At 47.8% G+C, this 20603-nt stretch overlaps 1 protein-coding gene across 5 annotated transcripts in view; it reads left to right on the top strand.

The window, feature by feature from the left end:
• Positions 1 to 20603, top strand: part of TMEM132C (transmembrane protein 132C) — a 166031-nt gene that overhangs the window by 81226 nt on the left and 64202 nt on the right. For all 5 annotated transcript variants that reach the window (XM_064726859.1, XM_064726861.1, XM_064726862.1 and 2 more), the window contains one exon: positions 18971 to 19117. In XM_064726859.1, coding sequence (XP_064582929.1) covers positions 18971 to 19117 — 147 coding nt within the window. The remainder of the gene's footprint in view (positions 1 to 18970; positions 19118 to 20603) is intronic.

Genomic DNA, 20603 nt, shown 5'->3' with positions numbered 1-20603 from the left:
CTCTCAGTGTGCCTTCCCTCACCTGTGTGATCAAAGATGAGAATTCCTGAGCTGAGCAGGTGCCAGCCCTGCTTCCATTGCAGCTCTTGGATCAGTGCAGATGCTGAACCTTTCTTGCATAAAGCTCTGAAAATGTCATTGCTGGGGCCAGTTGGTGCCTCCCTGCACTCAAAGCTGGCAGTGTGGGACCTGCAAATTTACTTTTTGGTGTTTAACTGTTGAGTTTTAAAGGCATTGAATGGATTTTCAGATTGAAAATGCTTTGTGCAAAAATAAATATCACAACATCTCATTAGCAAGAATGGTTTCCTTCAGGTTTCCATTGGGAGGTCAGCAAACACACGCTCATCCCTGCCCTGTTTTCCTGCACAGCTGTGCTGAATTGTGCTTTAAATTATCCCATCCTGAAAATGCTGCTCCTTTTTATCAGTTGAGAAACCTTTACAAGCATCCTAAGAGTCCTTGAAGCAGTTACCTTTGAACAATTACTCTGGATTGGTATAAATTTCCCATACTGTTTTTATTGCCTCTCTGAGGCGATCTGGGATTTTATATCCCTGCTTTTTCATAGGCTCTGCTTCTCCTGACAGATGCTTGCTTACATCTCCCAGGAACTCTAATGAGAGGCAGGCATATGTCTGCTTCCCAGCCTGGACCTCCTTCTGCTCCTTTTGCATTTATTCTGTTTTCTCCATGCAGCCAGAGCAGAGCTGGGCCGGTTCCATCCCGAGCTGTGCCTGCCCTGCCCTGCTCATGTCCAGTGAGCTGCAAATTGCTGACACCAGCTTGCACGTACATTTAATTCCTGAAAGAGTGGCTCTGAACCTCCTAAAAACCTGAAATAATGGCAGTAAGCTGGGATGGCACTCTGGGATTGGATGGAGGATTCAGCTCTGGTAATCAGCTGCTGTTCTCACAGGTTCCCATGTGCCTGCTTTGCCTTGCTGCTCCCATCCCAGCACTCACCTCCTCCCGGGGAGGAGATTGAATTGTGTGAGTGGTGGGAGCTCAGATAAACTCCCAGAGTGTCCTGAGCTGGAAGGGACCCCCAGGGAACATCCTGGCCCTGCACAGACACCCCAACAATCCCCCCATGCATCCAATAACAGCTGCCTGTCTCAGGTGCATCCATGAGCTTTGTGGAACACCTCTGTTTCTCCAAAGGCTCCCACCGTCCATTGGATGGGCACTGATGGCAGCCAGTTCCCATTTCAGCTCTCCCATCCAGGCAAAGGGGATGTGAAATGTGCTGTGACTGGGAGAATAGCATTATCTATCAGCCCAGGCAGCTCCCAACAGGGACAGATGACTACTTTGTAGTGCAGGATCATTTTGGGATTTCATTTTTGAGTAGCCTGGGGGCTGTGCCCATGCCCTGGGAGCTCTCCTGCACCCAAAGCAGCAGTCCCTGTGTCTGTGCAGGGTTTGCAGCAGGGTTACACACAGTGGCAGCTGGGTCAGGAGGTGTTTCAGGGGTGATCTGTGTACGTGGCAGGTCCAAGGCTTTGTGGACCTTTTGGTGCCCACAGGTGAGGACAGAGGGCTTCCCTCTGCCTGTCTCCTGCTCACCTGGGCAGCTGAGACAGAGCAGTTTATCTCTGGGCAGGCTGCAGCACCGATCTCTTGGCCTTGTCTCCTTGATGGGCAGGTAGAAATTTCCCCTCCTGTTTTGATTGTGCCTGGAGCCCCTGGGCATGCAATACACAGAGCATGAACCCTCTGTGAGAGCTGGAGCTGACAGCAGGAGCAGAGGAGCTCAGGGGCTGTGCAGGCAGCCCGTGCTGAGCTCACTGCCTGTCTCATGAGACCTGGCTCTGTGGTTTAATCCTGCCTTTATCTCTCTTCTAAGTGCTTCTGATACGATAGGAGTTGCAAGAGATCTAATTAGCTAATGCTGCTACACGGTGTTCAGATCTCAGATAAAAGCCTGCCCACAGCCTGCAGCAGGTGCCAAGAAAGAGCTGGGCAACTTTTGTGGTGCAGGGTGTGTGAGATTCAGATGGCTTGGGATGATGGGGTGACTTCCAGTTTTCATTCTCACGTGTTTGCTTATTAAAGGGAGTAAATAGCTGCTAATTAATGCGGGCTGTTCATTTTGCTGTCTTAAAAACCTTTCCCTGGGTTGTTGAGAGTGTCAAGAACTGCTTCTAAGTCAGACTGTTTAAAGAGTAGTGTGTATTGAGCCATTCAAGGCTGGCTTTGAGCACCAACATATCACGCTAAGAAATCCTTTCTAATAAAGAAAAGGTAGGAAAAAATCATTGCTTATTTTTCACTTCTGCGCATCTGAGCTCAAACCCTGTCTCAGCACTGAAGCAAACAATATTTTGCTGCTCAGCTCTGGGGAGGTTGTTCATCCTCTGTGGTTGGAGCTGCCTTCTCCAAAGCCTTGACTCAGCCCTGTTGAGAAATTTGGCTGCTTGGCTGCAGTGCTCACTCCCATTAATGCAGAAAAATCATTAAGAAAGTGGATGGAAAATGCAAAGCTTCTCTGCTTCTTAAATCTCCTAATCCTATTTTGGGGACTTAAATGGTGAATAGGCTTCAGCCTGGGGGTGTGCAAGGCAGTGAATTTCACTGTAGGTGAGTTGAAGTCACATCAGGAACAAAACAGGCTGGGTTATTCTACTGCAGATCTGTGACACACACTGGGCTTATCCCATCCTGGAATGGACAGGGAAATGCCTGATTCCTAAAGCTGCTTTGGAAATGCTGCATCATCCAACCACATTCACTGAATATTTGCTGTTGACACGCCAAAAATGTTCTTATAAAGGGTGCCACAGGTGTCATCAAGGACTGACAGCTTTGTAAATTGGACAGCTTGCAAAATAAGAGTGTGAATTACTGTGTCAGTATCAGTTGTGACCAAAACCAACAGGTGAATATTGTGGACAGATAAAGCTGTCAGGAGGCTCAGCTTTCACTGTTTGTTTGTGTTTGGGATTGCACAGAGGGTCTGGGAAGTGCCCCTGCCCTGGAATTCTTTATCTGCTTACGTGGCTGTGGAGTGTGATGAAGGAAAACTTTAAGTTTAATCAGTAATATCTCACACAGGCATTCCATGGCTGAGCTGGTGTTGCTTCTGCTCTGTCATTGACTTGTTCTGTGATCTTGGCTTGGGGATTTCAATAGCAGGAGACCCTTTGTGCTGTCAGTGGAGACACCCCCAGCTCACATGTACAGAGCAGCCACCTGGTCACACTGGATTTCACGGTGTCCACCACAGCAGAGGGGAGGAAATCATTATTTGCCATTCAGGCACTGTGACCTTGGGTGAGCCAACATTCTGAGCCCTTTGATAATCAGCTAGAAATAATATTCATATGGATCACATTTGGATTAGAACCTTAGCAGTGAAAAGGCAGCATCAGCACTAGGAACTGCCTGTGCTCCAACCCCTCTCCTTTTTATTTATATGCGTTGGATTTATCAAGCACCTTCAGGTAAGACAGGAATGCTGAAATGCACAAATGCCTCCAGCTCTGCTTGCATTGCTGCTTCCTGCTGAATAGAAAAAAATGAGGTGTCTGTGGAGGTTTTCTGCGTGCTGTGTGCTCCTGATTTTCCCTTGTTCCACGCTATTTATATAATCACAAAGCATTTGATGAGAATATGCCAATCTTAGGCCAGGGTAATGGACATTCCATTACTTTATCTCTGCAGACATTGTTGGAAACTGGAGGTGTAAAATCTGATTCATTACCCAGATCCTGGAAGGGAACAGGACATTGATCATACCCTGGCTTGTTAAATTTTGTTGCTCATTGCCCTCTCCATTTATTTAATTCTATTTGTTTCCCATTCAGAGGATCTACAGGTCCTTTCTGACCTGTGGGATTTGGAGCTGATGTAAAACAGCTTCTGCTGTCAAAACACTCACAGGGTAGAGTTTTTCATGCTTTGCAGCTCATGTTTGCTGGTTGCAGTGGTTCTGCAGAAGGTGCCCATTTCCCACATACCCCAATGGCACAAACACAAGCTCCTGGTGGGAACCAGCAGATAGGTTCCATGTTAATGTTTCCTGAGGAATCTGATGCTACCAGTAGAAAAGGGGGAAGATATCACTTTTCTTTATTACAGCCAGTGGGGAAAAAGGAGGCAAAAAATGTTAAAAGGAGAGCTAATTTAAGAGGCAGTGCTGTGCTCTGCAGTTCTGGGTGGTTTGGTGTTGTATCAGGCTGTGTGTTACAGACATTCCTGTTCCAGAGCATTTCAGAGCCCCCCGGTTCCCTCCCTGGTGCCACCCTGGTTTCCATCAGCCGCCCTGTAAGTGTGGAACAGCAAACCAGGGGGCTCTTACCTTTGGAGCTGCTGACATGGGAGCCTGGAACCAAAACAGACTGCGTGGAAATGCAGCTGTTTGTTTGGGCAGGATTCTACCCAGGCAGACCCACTCCCTGAGTGCTTTCAAGAGGAGAGAACCCTCTTGCATGTCTCGACCTTTTACTGCAGTTATTTTTTTTTCCAGCTTGTTCTAAGTTTCAGACTTAGCTTGATACTGGGATGAGCGTGGGAGGAAACATCAATTTTTACTGAGCATAAGTCAACTGCGTTTCTTGTCCAGGAGCTGGCATCAAAGGGGTTCCAGTGTAAAGGTAATCTCAGTGCCTGAGGCTGCTCTGTGCTTTTTGTGCTTGGCTCTGCCCTAGAGCTCCTGTCCTCCAGCGCTGAGAGAAAGGTGAGACAGCCCCGAGGCAGGGAGGGACTGCCTGGGGAGCAGAAATGCAGACAGAAAGCTGCCTGAAGCACAGCAGAACCTGAGCAAAAAGGTTCAAAGGCTGGAGAGGTCCCAGCTGTAAACGGACCCACTCTCCATGAGATGTGTGCTGTTGGGCTGGGCACTGGTGCAGCCAAACCCAGCCTGACACCCTCAGTTCTTCATCCTGCCTGCAAACAAGCTCAGCAGGATTTGAACAATTTGTAGGATTTTAAGGCAGCTCCTGCCTTGCTTTTTGCCATCAGTGGTGCTCAGACCACTCAGTATTTCCTCGGGAATTTCAGTCTCATTTATTATTTTAATAGGAGCATGCTCTGCTACGGCTGAGGGATGCAGGAGGACTGTGACTGTGACTTCACGTTATAAAATGATCTCTTGAGCCCTTATTTTATATTGACAGAGGGAATTGCCCCAAGAATTTGAAGGATGAACTCAAAAGAGGAGAACTTATGGAGTTCTTTTTTATTTCCTTTCATCCCATGATATTACGGATCCCAGATCACTGTGTTTTCAACTGTTGTAATTAGCAATTTTATAAAAAAAAAGTCTGTTGCTTTTGGGTGCATCTATTTCAGACCACCCTCTGTGAAACACTTTACAAGAACATGTGCACTCGTGCCGTGATTTCAATTTTATTAGAAAAATAGCAATACCAGAAGAAAGTCTCTTGCCTAAGGCATATTCCATATGTTACTGCTCAGTGCTTTATTTTTCAGGCCTGCAAGAGACAAATACACTTATTCCATTAATAAAGCCAGTGACTTAAAGTGCAGCCCTACCCTGGGAAAAAAAAAAAAAAGAATCGTGAGTTCTAAGTTGGTTTTCCATCAGTGGCTCCTCCATTGCATTTGCTGAGATCCCAGGTGAAAAGGTGCTGTTGTTTTTCAGCTGTGAGCCCCTGGGCAGTGTCTGTGTCACTGCAGTGTGGGAATCTCAGCACAGCACAGAGCAGCCCCACTGTGCCTCTGCAAGGTGACTCCAGGATTTCAGAGGGTTCATGTTATTTACTGCAGCCTCTTTTTGCATGTGCATGGAGGGCAAATCCTCCTCATTGAAACACGCTCAGTGCTCAGCCAGGGGAGTACAAACACGATCTCTGCTTTTCTTCCCTCACAGAAGTGTTAATACAAACGCAGAAATGCAATTTTGTTCCTTTACTACTGTGATGCAGTAATGATTTCACAACCCCCAGCTCTCAGCCCTCTGCCTGATCCCTAGCAGGGAAATCTCCCTCTCCCCGGTGCTGAGATGGATTTATTGGCTCTGAGCCCCTGTTCCCTTGGCTCAGCTCAGCTCCTGATTCCCACCAGGAGCTCAGGACAAACCTGAGAGGATCTGACATGCTCTGGGGACATGGATTCATCCCAGGGCCCTCAGCTGTGTGAGCAGCAGAGGTGGAAATTGAAATGAAAAATAAAAATAAAAAATGGGTCATTGCTCCTCTGAACGCTGCCCTTGCAACAGAGACTGGGAGATTCCAGCAAGGAGGGCTCTGCTAAAAATCCCAAATAAGCAAATTTCACATTTTCAAATGCATTCCAAAGCATTAAAGAGTTGTTAGGGGCTAACATGCAAAGGTATCACTTTGAGGAGGGAAGAAGGAGTAAAAGCACGTGGTACAGGCAGTGTTTGTTTTCTGCATCACTTGCAGTAAAATCTTTTTTTTTAGAATCACTGATCTAATGGGATTAGGAGGGCAAAGGTTCTTAAAAATTAGTAAAATTGGATTGAGAGAGCGGGTTGGTAGTGAAAGACTAAATTAGATGAGAACTAAAAGCATGCTTCAGTGGCTGGATTTGGGCTGGCTGAGGGAGGCAGTCCTTCAGTCCTGCCCTGGATCTCAGGCTCCTCTGGTCACACACCCCTGAAATTGTCACACCCAGCTCAAGTTCTTACTCCAGAGAACTCCAAGGAAAACATTCCAAGTGTTCACTTTGAGAGGTGTTTTTCAGATAAGTTCCGCTGCTACTTTTCCATAGCAGCAATTACACATTTTGTTGTTTTTTATATGCTGAAAGGGCGGCCTTAACATTTCCTAATAAGGTGTAAAATGTCCTTGTAGCCCATGACATAAAATGAAGTCAGGGATGATGCTGTGCACTGGGACACTGCTGTGGGTGGCTCAGGATGACACCATGGTGGTGTGGGCTCATTGCAAGGCTGGCACAAGCTCTGCATGCTAACTCAGGGCAGCTCTGCTCTTGATATTTATTCCATTTACTGCTGCTCTGTGCTGGAAATCAGCGCTGACTCTCCCTGTCAGTGACAGAAACAACAGGTCTCTGGGACTGGGGTGAATTTTCAGCTCCATGTGTAAATAGATAATACCTGGAGCTTGAGTAGTTTGATCTAAACAAGATCAGGGCTCTTCTGGCAATTTATGATGTGAATTTTTCCCTTTCTCCTCCCTTTAACAAACCCTTCTGGGGTATAAACTCTGTAATAATGCATTGCTGTGACAGCACAGCAGAGCTCCCAGCTTTGCTCTGGAGGCTGCTGTTCCTGCTGATAATAATGACATGGTCCGAGCTCTGACCTGCTGTGGGTTGTCTGTGGTGCCTTGTCACCTCTGTGTGAGCTGAAAATGTGCTCACAGTGACATGGCTGTGTTGGCATTGCAGCCAGCAGTGCAGCAGAGCAGGGCTGCATGTTCCAGAGCCACTGTGTGATGTTCCAGTGTCACTGTGTGATGTTCCACTGTCACTGTGTGATGTTCATGTTCCACTGTGTGATGTTCCAGTGTCACTTTGCAATGTTCCTGTTCCACTGTCTCTGTGTGATGTTCCAGTGTCACTGTGTGATGTTCCAGTGTCACTGTGTGATGTTCCACTGTCTCTGTGTGATGTTCCAGTGTCACTGTGTGATGTTCCAGTGTCACTGTGTGATGTTCATGTTCCACTGTCACTGTGTGATGTTCCAGTGTCACTGTGTGATGTTCCAGTGTCCCTGTGTGATGTTCCAGTGTCACTGTGTGATGTTCCAGTGTCACTGTGTGATGTTCCAGTGCCCTGTGTGATGTTCCAGTGTCACTGTGTGATGTTCCAGTGCCAGTGTGTGATGTTCCACTGTCACTGTGTGATGTTCCACTGTCACTGTGTGATGTTCCAGTGTCACTTTGTGATGTTCCAGTGTCACTGTGTGATGTTCCACTGTCACTGTGTGATGTTCCTGTGTCACTGTGTGATGTTCATGTTCCACTGTGTGATGTTCCACTGTCTGTGTGTGATGCTCCAGTGTCACTTTGCGATGTGATGTTCCACTGTCTGTGTGATGTTCCACTGTCACTGTGTGATGTTCCACTGTCTCTGTGTGATGTTCCAGTGTCACTGTGTGATGTTCCACTGTCACTGTGTGATGTTCCAGTGCCCTGTGTGATGTTCCAGTGTCACTGTGTGATGTTCCAGTGTCACTGTGTGATGTTCCAGTGTCACTGTGTGATGTTCCACTGTCACTGTGTGATGTTCCAGTGCCCTGTGTGATGTTCCTGTGATGTTCCAGTGTCTCTGTGTGATGTTCCAGTGTCACTGTGTGATGTTCCAGTGTCACTGTGTGATGTTCCTGTTCCACTGTCCCTGTGTGATGTTCCAGTGTCACTGTGTGATGTTCCTGTTCCACTGTCCCTGTGTGATGTTCCAGTGCCTGTTCCAGTGCCTGTGTGTGATGTCCCTGGCGCAGCAGCTCCTGCTGAGAGCTCCTCAGCATCCCAGGGATGCAGCCCTGCAGATCCACAGGGACCAGGAGCTGGAATTCTCAGCAGCTCCAGGTGCTGGAGGCCTGACCTGGTTTTCAAGCACAGCAGAGCAGGCTCAGAGCTGGCCCTGAATTATGTCTGTGTGGCACTGCTGTCGCTGGGAGAAGACTCAGTAGCTGATGGCCAGTCCTGGCCCCTTAATGTCAGTGCCATGAGCTGTGTCAGCCCCAAAGGACACGAGATTGAGAGCATCAGTGTCTTGCTTGAGGGAAACGTGTGTGGAATTCTGTAGAAAGATCTTTGAGACTCAGTAATTTGTCTCTGCTCCTGGTGTGCTCTGAGTGTGAAAGTGTCTGCTGCTCACAGGAAAAATAAATGTATAATTGCACCATCAGCTGATGAAATCAAAGTGAAATTGCTGGCAGCCTTCTTCCTGCCCTCCCTGTGTTTTTCTAGCATTAACATTCCAGCTTTGTCACCTTTGATCAGGGGAAGATAAATCCTTCCTTTTGTAAGGAGCAGAAACACTTTCCCTGGGCACATAGAATAATGGCCTCTTCTGTAGATTATTCATATTCCTCTCTTTGTACTTGTCATTTCTCTCTATCCTGGGTTGTTGTATACCCCATAACTCTTGGCCATTTTATCTAAGACCTTTCAGATGAGGAAGTGGATGGCTTAGGAGGCAGGGGGAGCTTTGCTGAGGCATTAAATGGGCTGGCACATTGAAAGTGCAGGTGCTGTACCCCCACCCTGGTGGTGCTGAGCAGCCTCATGAGCTCCATGGGCTGGTGCAGAGCATCCCTCACAGCCAGAGGGAGAGAGGAACCAGGTGTTTGTCACCTGTGTGTGCAGGTGCTTGGCACAGAAATGGAGCTGTGTGTGCAGGTGCTTGGCACAGAAATGGAGCTGTGTGTGCAGGTGCTTGGCACAGAAATGGAGCTGTGTGTGCAGGTGCTTGGCACAGAAATGGAGCTGTGTGTGCAGGTGCATGGCACAGAAATGGAGCTGTGTGTGCAGGTGCTTGGCACAGCAGCACGGAAATGGAGCTGGATGTGCAGGTGCTTGGCCCAGAAATGGAGCCGTGTGTGCAGGTGCTTGGCACAGCAGCACAGAAATGGAGCTGTGTGTGCAGGTGCTTGGCACAGCAGCACAGAAATGGAGCTGTGTGTGCAGGTGCTTGGCACAGCAGCACAGAAATGGAGCTGGATGTGCAGGTGCTTGGCACAGAAATGGAGCTGTGTGTGCAGGTGCTTGGCACAGAAATGGAGCTGTGTGTGCAGGTGCTTGGCACAGAAATGGAGCTGTGTGTGCAGGTGCTTGGCACAGCAGCACAGAAATGGAGCTGTGTGTGCAGGTGCTTGGCCCAGAAATGGAGCCGTGTGTGCAGGTGCTTGGCACAGCAGCACAGAAATGGAGCTGTGTGTGCAGGTGCTTGGCACAGAAATGGAGCTGTGTGTGCAGGTGCTTGGCACAGAAATGGAGCTGTGTGTGCAGGTACTTGGCACAGAAATGGAGCTGTGTGTGCAGGTGCTTGGCACAGAAATGGAGCTGTGTGTGCAGGTGCTTGGCACAGAAATGGAGCTGGGTGTGCAGGTGCTTGGCACAGAAATGGAGCTGTGTGTGCAGGTGCTTGGCACAGAAATGGAGCTGTGTGTGCAGGTGCTTGGCACAGAAATGGAGCTGTGTGTGCAGGTGCATGGCCCAGCAGCATGGAAATGGAGCTGTGTGTGCAGGTGCTTGGCACAGAAATGGAGCTGTGTGTGCAGGTGCATGGCCCAGCAGCATGGAAATGGAGCCGTGTGTGCAGGTGCTTGGCACAGAAATGGAGCTGGATGTGCAGGTGCATGGCACAGCAGCACGGAAATGGAGCTGTGTGTGCAGGTGCATGGCACAGAAATGGAGCTGTGTGTGCAGGTGCTTGGCACAGAAATGGAGCTGTGCCTGCAGGTGCTTGGCACAGCAGCACGGAAATGGAGCTGGATGTGCAGGTGCATGGCACAGCAGCACGGAAATGGAGCTGGATGTGCAGGTGCTTGGCACAGAAATGGAGCTGTGTGTGCAGGTGCTTGGCACAGCAGCACAGAAATGGAGCTGTGTGTGCAGGTGCTTGGCACAGAAATGGAGCTGTGTGTGCAGGTGCTTGGCACAGCAGCACAGAAATGGAGCTGTGTGTGCAGGTGCTTGGCACAGCAGCACAGAAATGGAGCTTGTCTGGGGCCCAGAGCAGAGTGTGCAGCAGCCTGGCCAGCCCTGAGCACCTTGAGGGAGTGGCAGGAGGATGTATATATATTTTTTGGAGGATGTATATACATATATTTTATATATGGAGTGGAAGGTTCCTCCCTTCCTCACTGCTTTAAGGATGTTTGCCCCTTCCCTCCAGCAGCTGATCTCAGCAAAATGATTCCCCCAAGGGAAGAGGGAAGCGCAGCCCCTGTAGCCCCGTGGCTGATGGCAAAGCTGCATTCATGGCAGCTGCTGAGGGGCAGTGAGGATGGGATTAAACCACAAAGGGACTGCATGGGAAGATTACTTCAGAGAGTCACTTGGGGTCTCAGTAATAATCCTAATAACCACTGCAAACAGTAAGTATTTTCCTCAGCACTGCTGTTGCTCTGCCAGCTGGGGGAATGTCACAAATATGCAGCTTAGAGATTTTTCTGGTAATAATAGAAACTGGGTGTAGTAGGGAAATATAATCTCAAAGCATTTACTTATCTAAAAAGTGTCCCTGGTCCTATAAAATAGATCCATGAGCTTGTGTTTAGCATGTGCAGCTGAAGCTGTGCTCTGGATTCACCCTGGTGGGATTTTTATTTACACAGCACCCATCTCTCTCCTCTGCCTGTCTCAGCAGGCATGTGTTGGTGTGAGGAGGATTATTCCAGCTGCATTTGTGACAGCAGAGCAGCCAGCAGGTCTCCTGTGATGAATTAGTAAATGAGTGTTCACCCAGATACTGATCCCCCAGCAAAGGCTGCCCAGGGATTTCACCTGCATGTGATTGTGCTTCAGCTTCTCTCATTCCTTGCAGAGTGCCTGAGATGGATCTGTCACTCACCCATTAGTCTGTTTGAGTTTCAAACCAGAGCAGAGCTTTGCTGCTCATTCACCCCTAAAGCAAAGGGAGAGCTGCAGCCCCAGGCTGTGCCCACCTCAGCTGGGGTCAGGCATCCCCAGTGCTGGGTGAGGGGAGCAGGGGCTTCAAACACTCTGCAAACCCCCTCAGGCCCTGCAGGACTTGGGGCTTCTCTGCAATTCCCCTGCATTTCCTGTGAACCCAGACTTTGTGCTGATTCCATGAGTAAGAGATAAAGGGCAGTGAAAAGAGGGCTAAGCACTCTGGCCTTGTCCCCTGTCCCTAATTACATGTGCTAATTTAATCAGCAAACCTGCTGGTTAACATTGTGCATTCTGGGCAGGAGCCCTTCCTGTGCCACCTGGGGCAGTGTTTGTCAGGAGGGGATCTCCATCCTTCAACCCAGGAATGGGATTTTCTATCCTGAGAGGCCAGGTCAGGTGCTGCAAAAAGGAAAACGAAGGGATTCTTGGTGGAAATTATTAATTATTCTGCCAGGCAGTGATGCAGTTAGGATCCAGAGCTGATCTATACTAATGAAAGGAATGAGAGAGAGGAGTCTTTGCAAACAAACTGAGTTCAGTGACAGCTGCTGGGAGCTCAGGAGTTTGCAGGGTTTGTCTTTGCTGCAGGCAGGATGTTAGCAGGTTGTAAATTCGGATTGGCTTGGATGACAAATCCACATTCTCTGTGTTGTGTACTTCCATCCTGCTTTTATTTATAGATTTTTTTAGGATTTCCCCACTCCTCACACCCCTTTCCTAACCCCTTAACTAGTGCTATTAAAATTCAGGGCTGCAGAAAGCAGCTTTGCCGTAGATCTGTGGAGGTTCAGTGACTGTCTGTGCCTTGAGTAGGGTTATCCAAACTTCACAGAAATCACCTCTCTCTGCTTTCCTTTTAAAACTCAGTAATGGGATACTGACTCCTCAAGAGAGCTGGTGATGTTAACAAAGAGTTAACCACAGATATCAGCCCAAAACCCAAAAAACTCTGTCCCTGGAACATCCCAAAATACATTGGATTTCTTTTTTGGAGAAAAAATAAATCTAAAACACAGCTGGCAGCATCCACCTCGTGCCTTGCAGCTGAGCTCTCCAAAGCTTCCTAAGGGATGTGAAGCACCTATTGCTATTGAAATAGAGGACAGCTGATTTTCCAAGGGTCTCAGGGAATTTCAGTTATGTAAGAAGCACTGCAGAAGATCAGCCCTTGAGCTATTTCAGATCCCAGGACTCCTCTCTAGCAATGGGAGAATTTGTATCATTTTGATGGACATGAAAGTCACCAGAATATGCAGTTTTGGGCTGAATTGAGTCCAATTTACCAGACTGAGGAGGTTTCAGAAATACTGAAATGTGCCTCAGCTGCTCCCTATATTCAAGAAGCTTAAGCATTCTGCTTTGGAGATTCTTAAAGGATTTTATTACTGCACTTTCAAAGTGAAATATTTCTATTTGTTTTGTTTTGACGTGTTCTCTTTTCCAAAGTCATTTCAAATAGACCAACCTTGTGGTCTATTGGAAGTGAAAGGAAAATTGTAAGGAGTGAAGAGCCGGAGCTGTGTGCCTACTTTAGCTGTTTTGACATTTTAAAGGCTGTTTTCTCTTTTTCTACAAAAGTGGTTTCCTGGAGGCCTTTTTTGGGTACACTATGAGAGAGAAATGCCCGAAGCAGAGAGGATGCTCTGAGCAGCAAGGCCTTGGCTTTTACTGATGATTCCTGCATGGATGGCCCTTTGCAGTGGCTCCTGAGCTGGGGAGCAAATGTGAAATGCTGCTTTTAGCAGTAATTTATTACCTCATCCATTTAGTACCTAAACCCTGCAGTTCAGAGAGGGCTCTGTTTTCCTGCTTGTGGCTTGTAAATGGAAATTTCAGTAGGAAAGAGGTGGCCACAGAGAGCTTTGGTGGCCATCTGCATGCTGGAGTGGGATGATCAGCCTGAAGCTGAGCTGATACCTGATGCCCAAATTCCCCGAGCTGAGCCAAGCTCCTCAATCACACTCACCCTGCCCGTGTAAATTAAAGGCTCGTGTTTGAAAGGCTGACCCAGCTAACCAGGCCATCTTCTGTCCCACCTCTGGCTTCCCAGCTCTTCATGAGGGATGTTGTGCAGGCAGATGTTTGTCCTGTTCTTCAGAGCTGCAGCGAGATCCGGCAACTCATTTCATTCAGAAAGATGAAAGGGAAAATATTTACTTCGTAAAACAAATCTTGCTTAATTGCTGTGGTCAGTCTCTTGCCTGGCTTTTATGGGTTCCTGCAGCTGGCTTTAATCTCCTGGTTTACTCTGGGAACAAAGGAGGAGAGGAGTGAATCATGGCAGGAAGAAGCTGAAATTTTTCTGGCAGAGCTCATGAAGTTTGAGTGTTAATTGTAACGTGCAGCCCGGCAAGGAGCCAGCAGGAGAGCTGCCCTGGCTTCAGGAGGCACTGAAGGAAATTCTGACCTTTACAGGCACAAAACTCAGGGGCTGCTGAGGAGAGTTAGCAAAGAGCAGGAGAAGCAGCGAGGCTCGGAGGAGGCTGACCAAAAGGGGTCAGCATTTGTTCAGCTCAAGCTCCAGGCTGAGGAATGCCAGGATTCGCTCTGGAGCAGGAGCATCCTCAGGGACAGCCCGGACAGGAGCCCTCCGAGCTGCTCTGCCCCTGAGTTTGGGTTTGGGATCCTTGGGGACAGCCCGGACAGGAGCCCTCCGAGCTGCTCTGCCCCTGAGTTTGGGTTTGGGATCCTTGGGGACAGCCCAGACAGGAGCCCTCCGAGCTGCTCTACCCCTGAGTTTGGGTTTGGGATCCTTGCTTGGACTGCAGGTTTGAGCTGCAGAGACCCAGAGCCGTGCCCGGCCCTGCAGCCAGGCTGCTCCATGCCAGGGATGGCAATAACCACAGATAGCAAACAGCCTGGCAGGAAACACAAGGCTTAGAGGCTGGACAGCTCTCCAGACACTGTGCAGCTCACTGCTTATAGGAATTGAGTGTTGGTTTAGCTGTTCTCTAGAGCAGCCCTGCTGTGTAAGGAGTGCAGAATGAGCCCAGGTGAGAGGTGCCTGGTACCTGCTGCTGAGGGCATGGACCTGTTCCCCCTCCAGCCCCAATTCTGCATTTCCAGGCACTGGCACTGCTGCCCTCCCAGGCACTGCTGCATTTCCATGCACTGGCACTGCTGCATTTCCATGCACTGGCACTGCTGCATTTCCATGCACTAGCACTGCTGCCCTCCCAGGCACTGCTGCATTTCCATGCACTGGCACTGCTTCATTCCCAGGCACTGGCACTGCTGCCCTCCCAGGCACTGCTGCATTTCCAGGCACTGGCACTGCTGCATTCTATGCACTGGCACTGCTGCATTTCCATGCACTGGCACTGCTGCATTTCCATGCACTGGCACTGCTGCTTCCCTGGTCCTGCACAGAGCCACAGCTCAGCCCTGCTCTGGATGCTGCCAGCTCAGGGCAGCCAGGGATGTGCCCAGCTCCCCGTGCTGCCCAGAGCCTTGCCCTTGTCCCCAGGCCAGCCCAGCCAGGCAGAGCAGCTGCCCTGGATCAGTGCTCTGAGCATCCTTCCTCTGCAATAAAAGGGGTGATGCTCTCTGCTGTCAGCACCCTCAGCAGAATCCTGCATGGGAAGGGCTGGTGGGAGCTCTCAGCGCTCCGTGCCCTCTCTCCAGCACTGCTGCAGGTAGCACAGCCCTTCCATGGCACAGCACTTCTGCAAGATTAACTTTCAAATTTAAGTAGGAAGCAATAATTTGAGCTGCTTAAATCATAAGTCACATCTCCAGCTCTGGCTCTTGCTGATTCAATTGCCTTTTGGTTGCTGTCTTTAATAGCTGTACAGTATTATATCTAAATACTGCTGACATTTCTTGTAATTTGAGGATAGTGAAATGCAAGAATTAGATTTTCAGCTGCAGTTGATCAGAATGCATTAATTAGAAGCATCATTTCTGGGTTTGACACGTTAGGAAGCTGAGGTGCTAAATGGAAATCTTTGTATGTAACTGAAAGCTTCAAGTTGAAAGTGAAATATTTGCTTGAAAATTGCACATTTGCTGTGTGATTGTGTGAGTAAATAAATGCTTTTGCTTGGTCTCGACACAAATTAAGTAATGATTCCTAGGTAAGCTGCTGGAGGCTCTCTGTAATATCTTTGAGATGCTGCTTGCTCTGCTTGCCAGCAGAATCTTCTAATTCTCCATTGGAGAGATTTAAAGAGAGACAGTTATTTTGAGACAAAGCTGAGGCAGAGATTTCCTGTGCTATGAGTTCATAACCTCAGGAGTTCAAGCAAGAAAATCCCCCCTTGTTCTGGGTGCCATGTGTTCAGAGGGAGGGAATCCCTTCCCCAGGGAGGGCTGGGGCTGAGCTCGGCTGGGCTGGGCTCCAGCTCCCATTCAGCCTTGGCTTTTGTCACGGCACCAAAAGCTGGGCTTAACTTCCAGCTCCCAGAGCATCACCCTCAAATGAATGAGCTGCTGCCCTTAGGTTCTGGGCATTTTTTGTTCTGGGCATTTTTTGTTCTGGGCATTTTTTGTTCTGGGCATTTTTTGTTCTGGGCATTTTTTGTTCTGGGCATTTTTTGTTCTGGGCATTTTTTGTTCTGGGCATTTTTTGTTCTGGGCATTTTTTGTTCTGTGCATTTTTCGTTTTGTGCATTTTTCGTTTTGTGCATTTTTCGTTTTATGCATTTTTAGTTTTATGCATTTTTAATTCTGTGCATTTTTAGCTTTGTGCATTTTCAGTTTTAGATTTAGTGACACTCCCAGGAGGTTGTTTAGAATAACGTTGGAGTGGAAGATTTTGGCTCCCCTTTGGGTGGAAGTCCAAGCTGACAATTCATGGCTGGTAGATGCTTGCAGGCCATGGAGCAGTGCAGAAAAGCCTCTGTGTGAGGAAAACCATCTACATCTACCTGTGGATAATCAGGAACAGCAAAGAACTTCCCAGCTGCAGTGGGGAACCCCATCAGCTGTTTGTCCTCCCCATTTATTGTCACCCTCACGTAAACACAGTGCATTTATAAATACTGTAAGGTTAGCTGGGTAAATACAGCAGGCTCTCAAGTCATTTGGCCTCCAGGTCCTCGGTCTTGGGGTTTATTGAGGTAGTATAACTTACAGATTTTTAATGTACAAAGTTGGCACTATTGATTTTAAAAAAATGAATATTTAATCACAAGCATCCAACAAGGTCAACAAATCTTTGGTAAGTAATTAAATAGACTTTTCCTTGCTAGCACTCAAACACCAAGTAAATAAAAATTGGAGTGAAAACATTTGTAGCATATGTACAGATTGCATTTGGAAATGTGTGGGGCTGAGTTCTGTCTGACTTAATTCTGATTCATCCATTGACCTTGTTATGTAAAACTCAATGCCCTTTTTAGAGGGAGAGTTGCAAATTGTGCTTCTGCATATTTATTTCGGAAGTTCAATCTTCTGGGTGTTCATACCCTCATTCCAGTCCTAAGTGCAATCACAACATTGATTTTTCTCACTAAACATAACCTACTTTACCCTGGGATGGAATTTTTTTTTAATGGGCTTTATATAATGGCATATGTGCAAACCACTCAACTTAATGCCCCATTGTGTAGTTAATTAACAAAATGGCATTGCAGCCCTGCTCTGGTCCTCTGGCAGTGTATGTGACCACTAACCTTGGCCTTCCAGCCACATGTCCATCCTAATTAACAGGAGCCCAGGTATTGACTGTGCCACGCTCCATGGTGGAGAGAGCAGTTTGCAGCTGCTGACAGAGTTGGAATTCAGTTGGAAATCCAAGCACGGGAGCCTCATTTTGAGTGGTGTTCTGTCATTTCAGAGCCTGTCTCAAAGAACAAAGTATAAACAATGAGGTTTTACTTCTCTCCAGTTGCTAAATTGCAGCCTCCTAAAATGCATCCAAAGATCTCCTGAAATACAGATTGCCGTAAGAAATACTGATGGATTTACACAGCTTCAGGATTGGCAGGGGTGTTTTATAAATACTGAAACATTTATTTATTGTTCATTTGTCTGAACTGTAATACACTGCAAAACCTAATGGGACTTAAAGCTTTAATGAACCTTCAGGAATGAATTTGATTCTTCCTTTGCCTTTCTGTTTTTGCTTCTGAGTAATTCAGCTGAAGGCACGAGAGATTCATCAGGCTACTTCTGCAGGAGCAAGACAGCATTCTCTAAAGCTCCATGGCGTTTCATGTTACAAATGAGAGAATTAATCTTTTATGCTTTTATACGGGGAAGAAAAAAACACCAACTTTTCTTTTTCAATACCTTAAATTAATTGTGTTTTGTTGAAAAAATGCAAGAAGACAGGTACTCTCAGTCATTCCTAGCGACAGCTTTTGAGTGTTTTATTGGCTGAAGATGCCAAGTTTTTTAAAGAAACTTAGGTGCCAAGTCCTCATAAATGTCAAGAAGATACCAGCGTCTTGCAGGATGATGATTTCTGCCCAGTAGCAAGCATTTTGTGTTGCATAAATATTTTAGAAAACTGATTTTACTGCGATGCAGCCTCTGTGATGTTAGCTGGAGTCAGGCTGCCCTTGCCCTTCTTCCTCTGAGGGTGAGGCCACGCTGCTGCCAGGGCTGGGGACTCCTCAGGGGCCTCCTCCTCCCCACATCCTCATCATCCTTCTGTCCCTCACTGACTTCAGACAAGAAGGGCTGCAGAACTCTTCATCTGCCCCATTCCTGGTGCTTTGTGGTCGGGCTGAGCATCAGCAGTTCAGCATTCTGCACCCAAACAACACCTCTGCTGAGAATTCCTTGTACAAATGCTCTTTAATTAGCAAGTGTTCTGTAATTAACCTTCCATGCAGTTGTTGCTGATGTTATTAGCATCACTAGATAAATACAGTTAACTTTTCCACAGGGCATGGCAACTGGGAGTGGCAGAAAGCTGCATCCTGTAAGAACGGGGTTACAAAGTCTTGTCTCAACCAACAGCTGCATTCTCTCAGGGCTGGAGATTTCAAACAGAAATTTCCTTGGGAATGTGCAGCAAAGAGGAAATTGTCAGGCAGAGGTGCAACAGCCTGTCCAGTGATACCTAGAAGGATTTCATCTGGAATAAATATGGGTTATTAATAATTCTCCAGTGGAGTGTTCCTCTGTGCAGTGGTGAGGCACAGTTTTGTCTTGATGCAGACAAACATGCCAGAGTCCTCTGTGTTGGGACAAGCTTTTATTTGGGGGAAACAATATTGCCTGAATAGAGAAAAGAACCTTGAGTGCAGATTTTCCTACAGGTTCAGTTTGACCCCTAACTCCAGCAGAAGATAGCAGTAGAAAGGCCCTGTCCAAACAATGTGATGTTGCCACATTCATGATATCACTCTCCTGTTTACTGCTGGATTAGAGGCACACCTGACACTTACCTTTAAACTGCTCTGCTGAGATGCCCGTGCCTGAGCTGCGTTCAGAGAGCCCTGCATGAGTTTGTAACCCTTTCCCATTGCTGTTTCCCACAGGGCAAAGGTGAAGAAGGGTGTGAACATCCTGGGCGCGAGGACCAGCGACCCGCGGCAGTGGGACGTGAAGCAGGAGGTGGGCAATGGTGGCAAGCACTCCACCACCACAGTCCTGTGCCAGAGGATAGCCCCCAGCTCAAGGAACAGGTATGGAACCTCCTCTTCTCGGCACATTAAACTCATTTATGTCCATGATACCATTCAGGGCTTGAAGGGCTTAAGGCTCATGTCAGCGCTGCTCACAGCTGTTAAAGCTGCAGCCTGGAAATGTGGAGGCACTCAGGGTAGCTGTGCTACCATCTGCTGACCTGCAATGGGCAATAAAACTCATCACTTCAAAGGAAAAAATTAATGGAATGAACCTACACTGGTGCTGGGGGGGTGGTGTCATTTTGGCAGCAATATGAATATTAATTCAAAGGCTTTACTGAACCTTTACTCTTTCTGGCTTGGTAGTTTTGACCTTGTGTCTCTGAATGCAGCACAGCCTCTGGGGCTGGCTCGTGGAGCAAGCAGGGACTTCTGTGCAGGGTAACTCAAACCTCCCAGTGGGTAACACAGAATAATCCTCTGTGCCAAACACTGGGTTCTTCCAGAGGAGGTTCCTTGGCCTGCTGGGTGCCTGCCTGAGGCAGAGCTGTGGGGATGAGCTGGGCTGCCCCTGCCTCCCTGTGTGCTGTGCTTGCAGGGGCTTGCTCTGGCTGTCCCACAGCAGGAGCAGGGCTTGCTCCATCAGCAAGGCTGGCTTCCATGGCACACAGTAAAGTTGTGTATTTTCAGTGAAAATCCTATTGCTCTCCCCAGGAATCATGGTGAATTCTCACAACGCTGCTGTACATTAGCCCATGCAGGGAATTTCCCACTGCACAGATCCAAACAGCCCCAGCTCTGTGATTATTGTTATCACAATGTTATCACAAACCTGGGCTCACAGAGGAGCACCACGGAGTCCTTGCTGGGTGCTGGGCTGGTTGTTGCTTTGTACCAAACCTTCAGGCACAGGGAACCTGAGCTGATTTTAACTTCTCTGTTCTGTGCCCAAATACTGGACATGTGTAAAGTCAGAAACTCCTCTGGCCATGAGCAGCTCCTGATGAGCTGATGGTCTGACTCAGGGTATTTCCGGTGACTGATCTCTCCCTGTCCTTATCTCAACCCTGAGCTTTCATTCTGTTTTCTCCTCCCTGTCCAGCTGAGGAGGGGAGAGATGGAGCTGCTTTAGTGGGCACCTGGCATCCAACCAGGGTCAGCCTATCTCAGGACTGGTAAAGGGAAAGGAAAAGCATCATTTGGGGCTGTCAGGAGTAAAAACTCCACCAGTTTGAAAGGGAGGACGTAGCTGTAGAGCAGCGTGTAGCTCTGAGCAGATTTGCAACTGCAGAACTATAATAGTCAGGTTATCAAACCCCAAATTAAATCTCCTCAATCCAATTTGCATGAAGTCTAATTAACCCATAAAAATATTTTTGGCACTAATTATGCAAATAAAACTCAATGTTTTAATTAATGCCTCTCTCACTTGTGCATGTAAATAGTTGCTGTCTTCTGAAAGCATGATGAGCCCTGGTTTGAGTGCAATGTTTGTGTGCAGGGAGGAGCTGGGTGGGGAAACCTGAGGGAAGCACACGGTGAA

Source organism: Zonotrichia leucophrys, chromosome 15, assembly GCF_028769735.1.
Source record: "Zonotrichia leucophrys gambelii isolate GWCS_2022_RI chromosome 15, RI_Zleu_2.0, whole genome shotgun sequence".
In the NCBI taxonomy this organism is placed as follows: Eukaryota; Metazoa; Chordata; class Aves; order Passeriformes; family Passerellidae; genus Zonotrichia; species Zonotrichia leucophrys.
The sequence above is the reverse complement of the archived record's forward strand: the minus strand, read 5'-3'. Positions and strand labels throughout refer to the sequence as shown.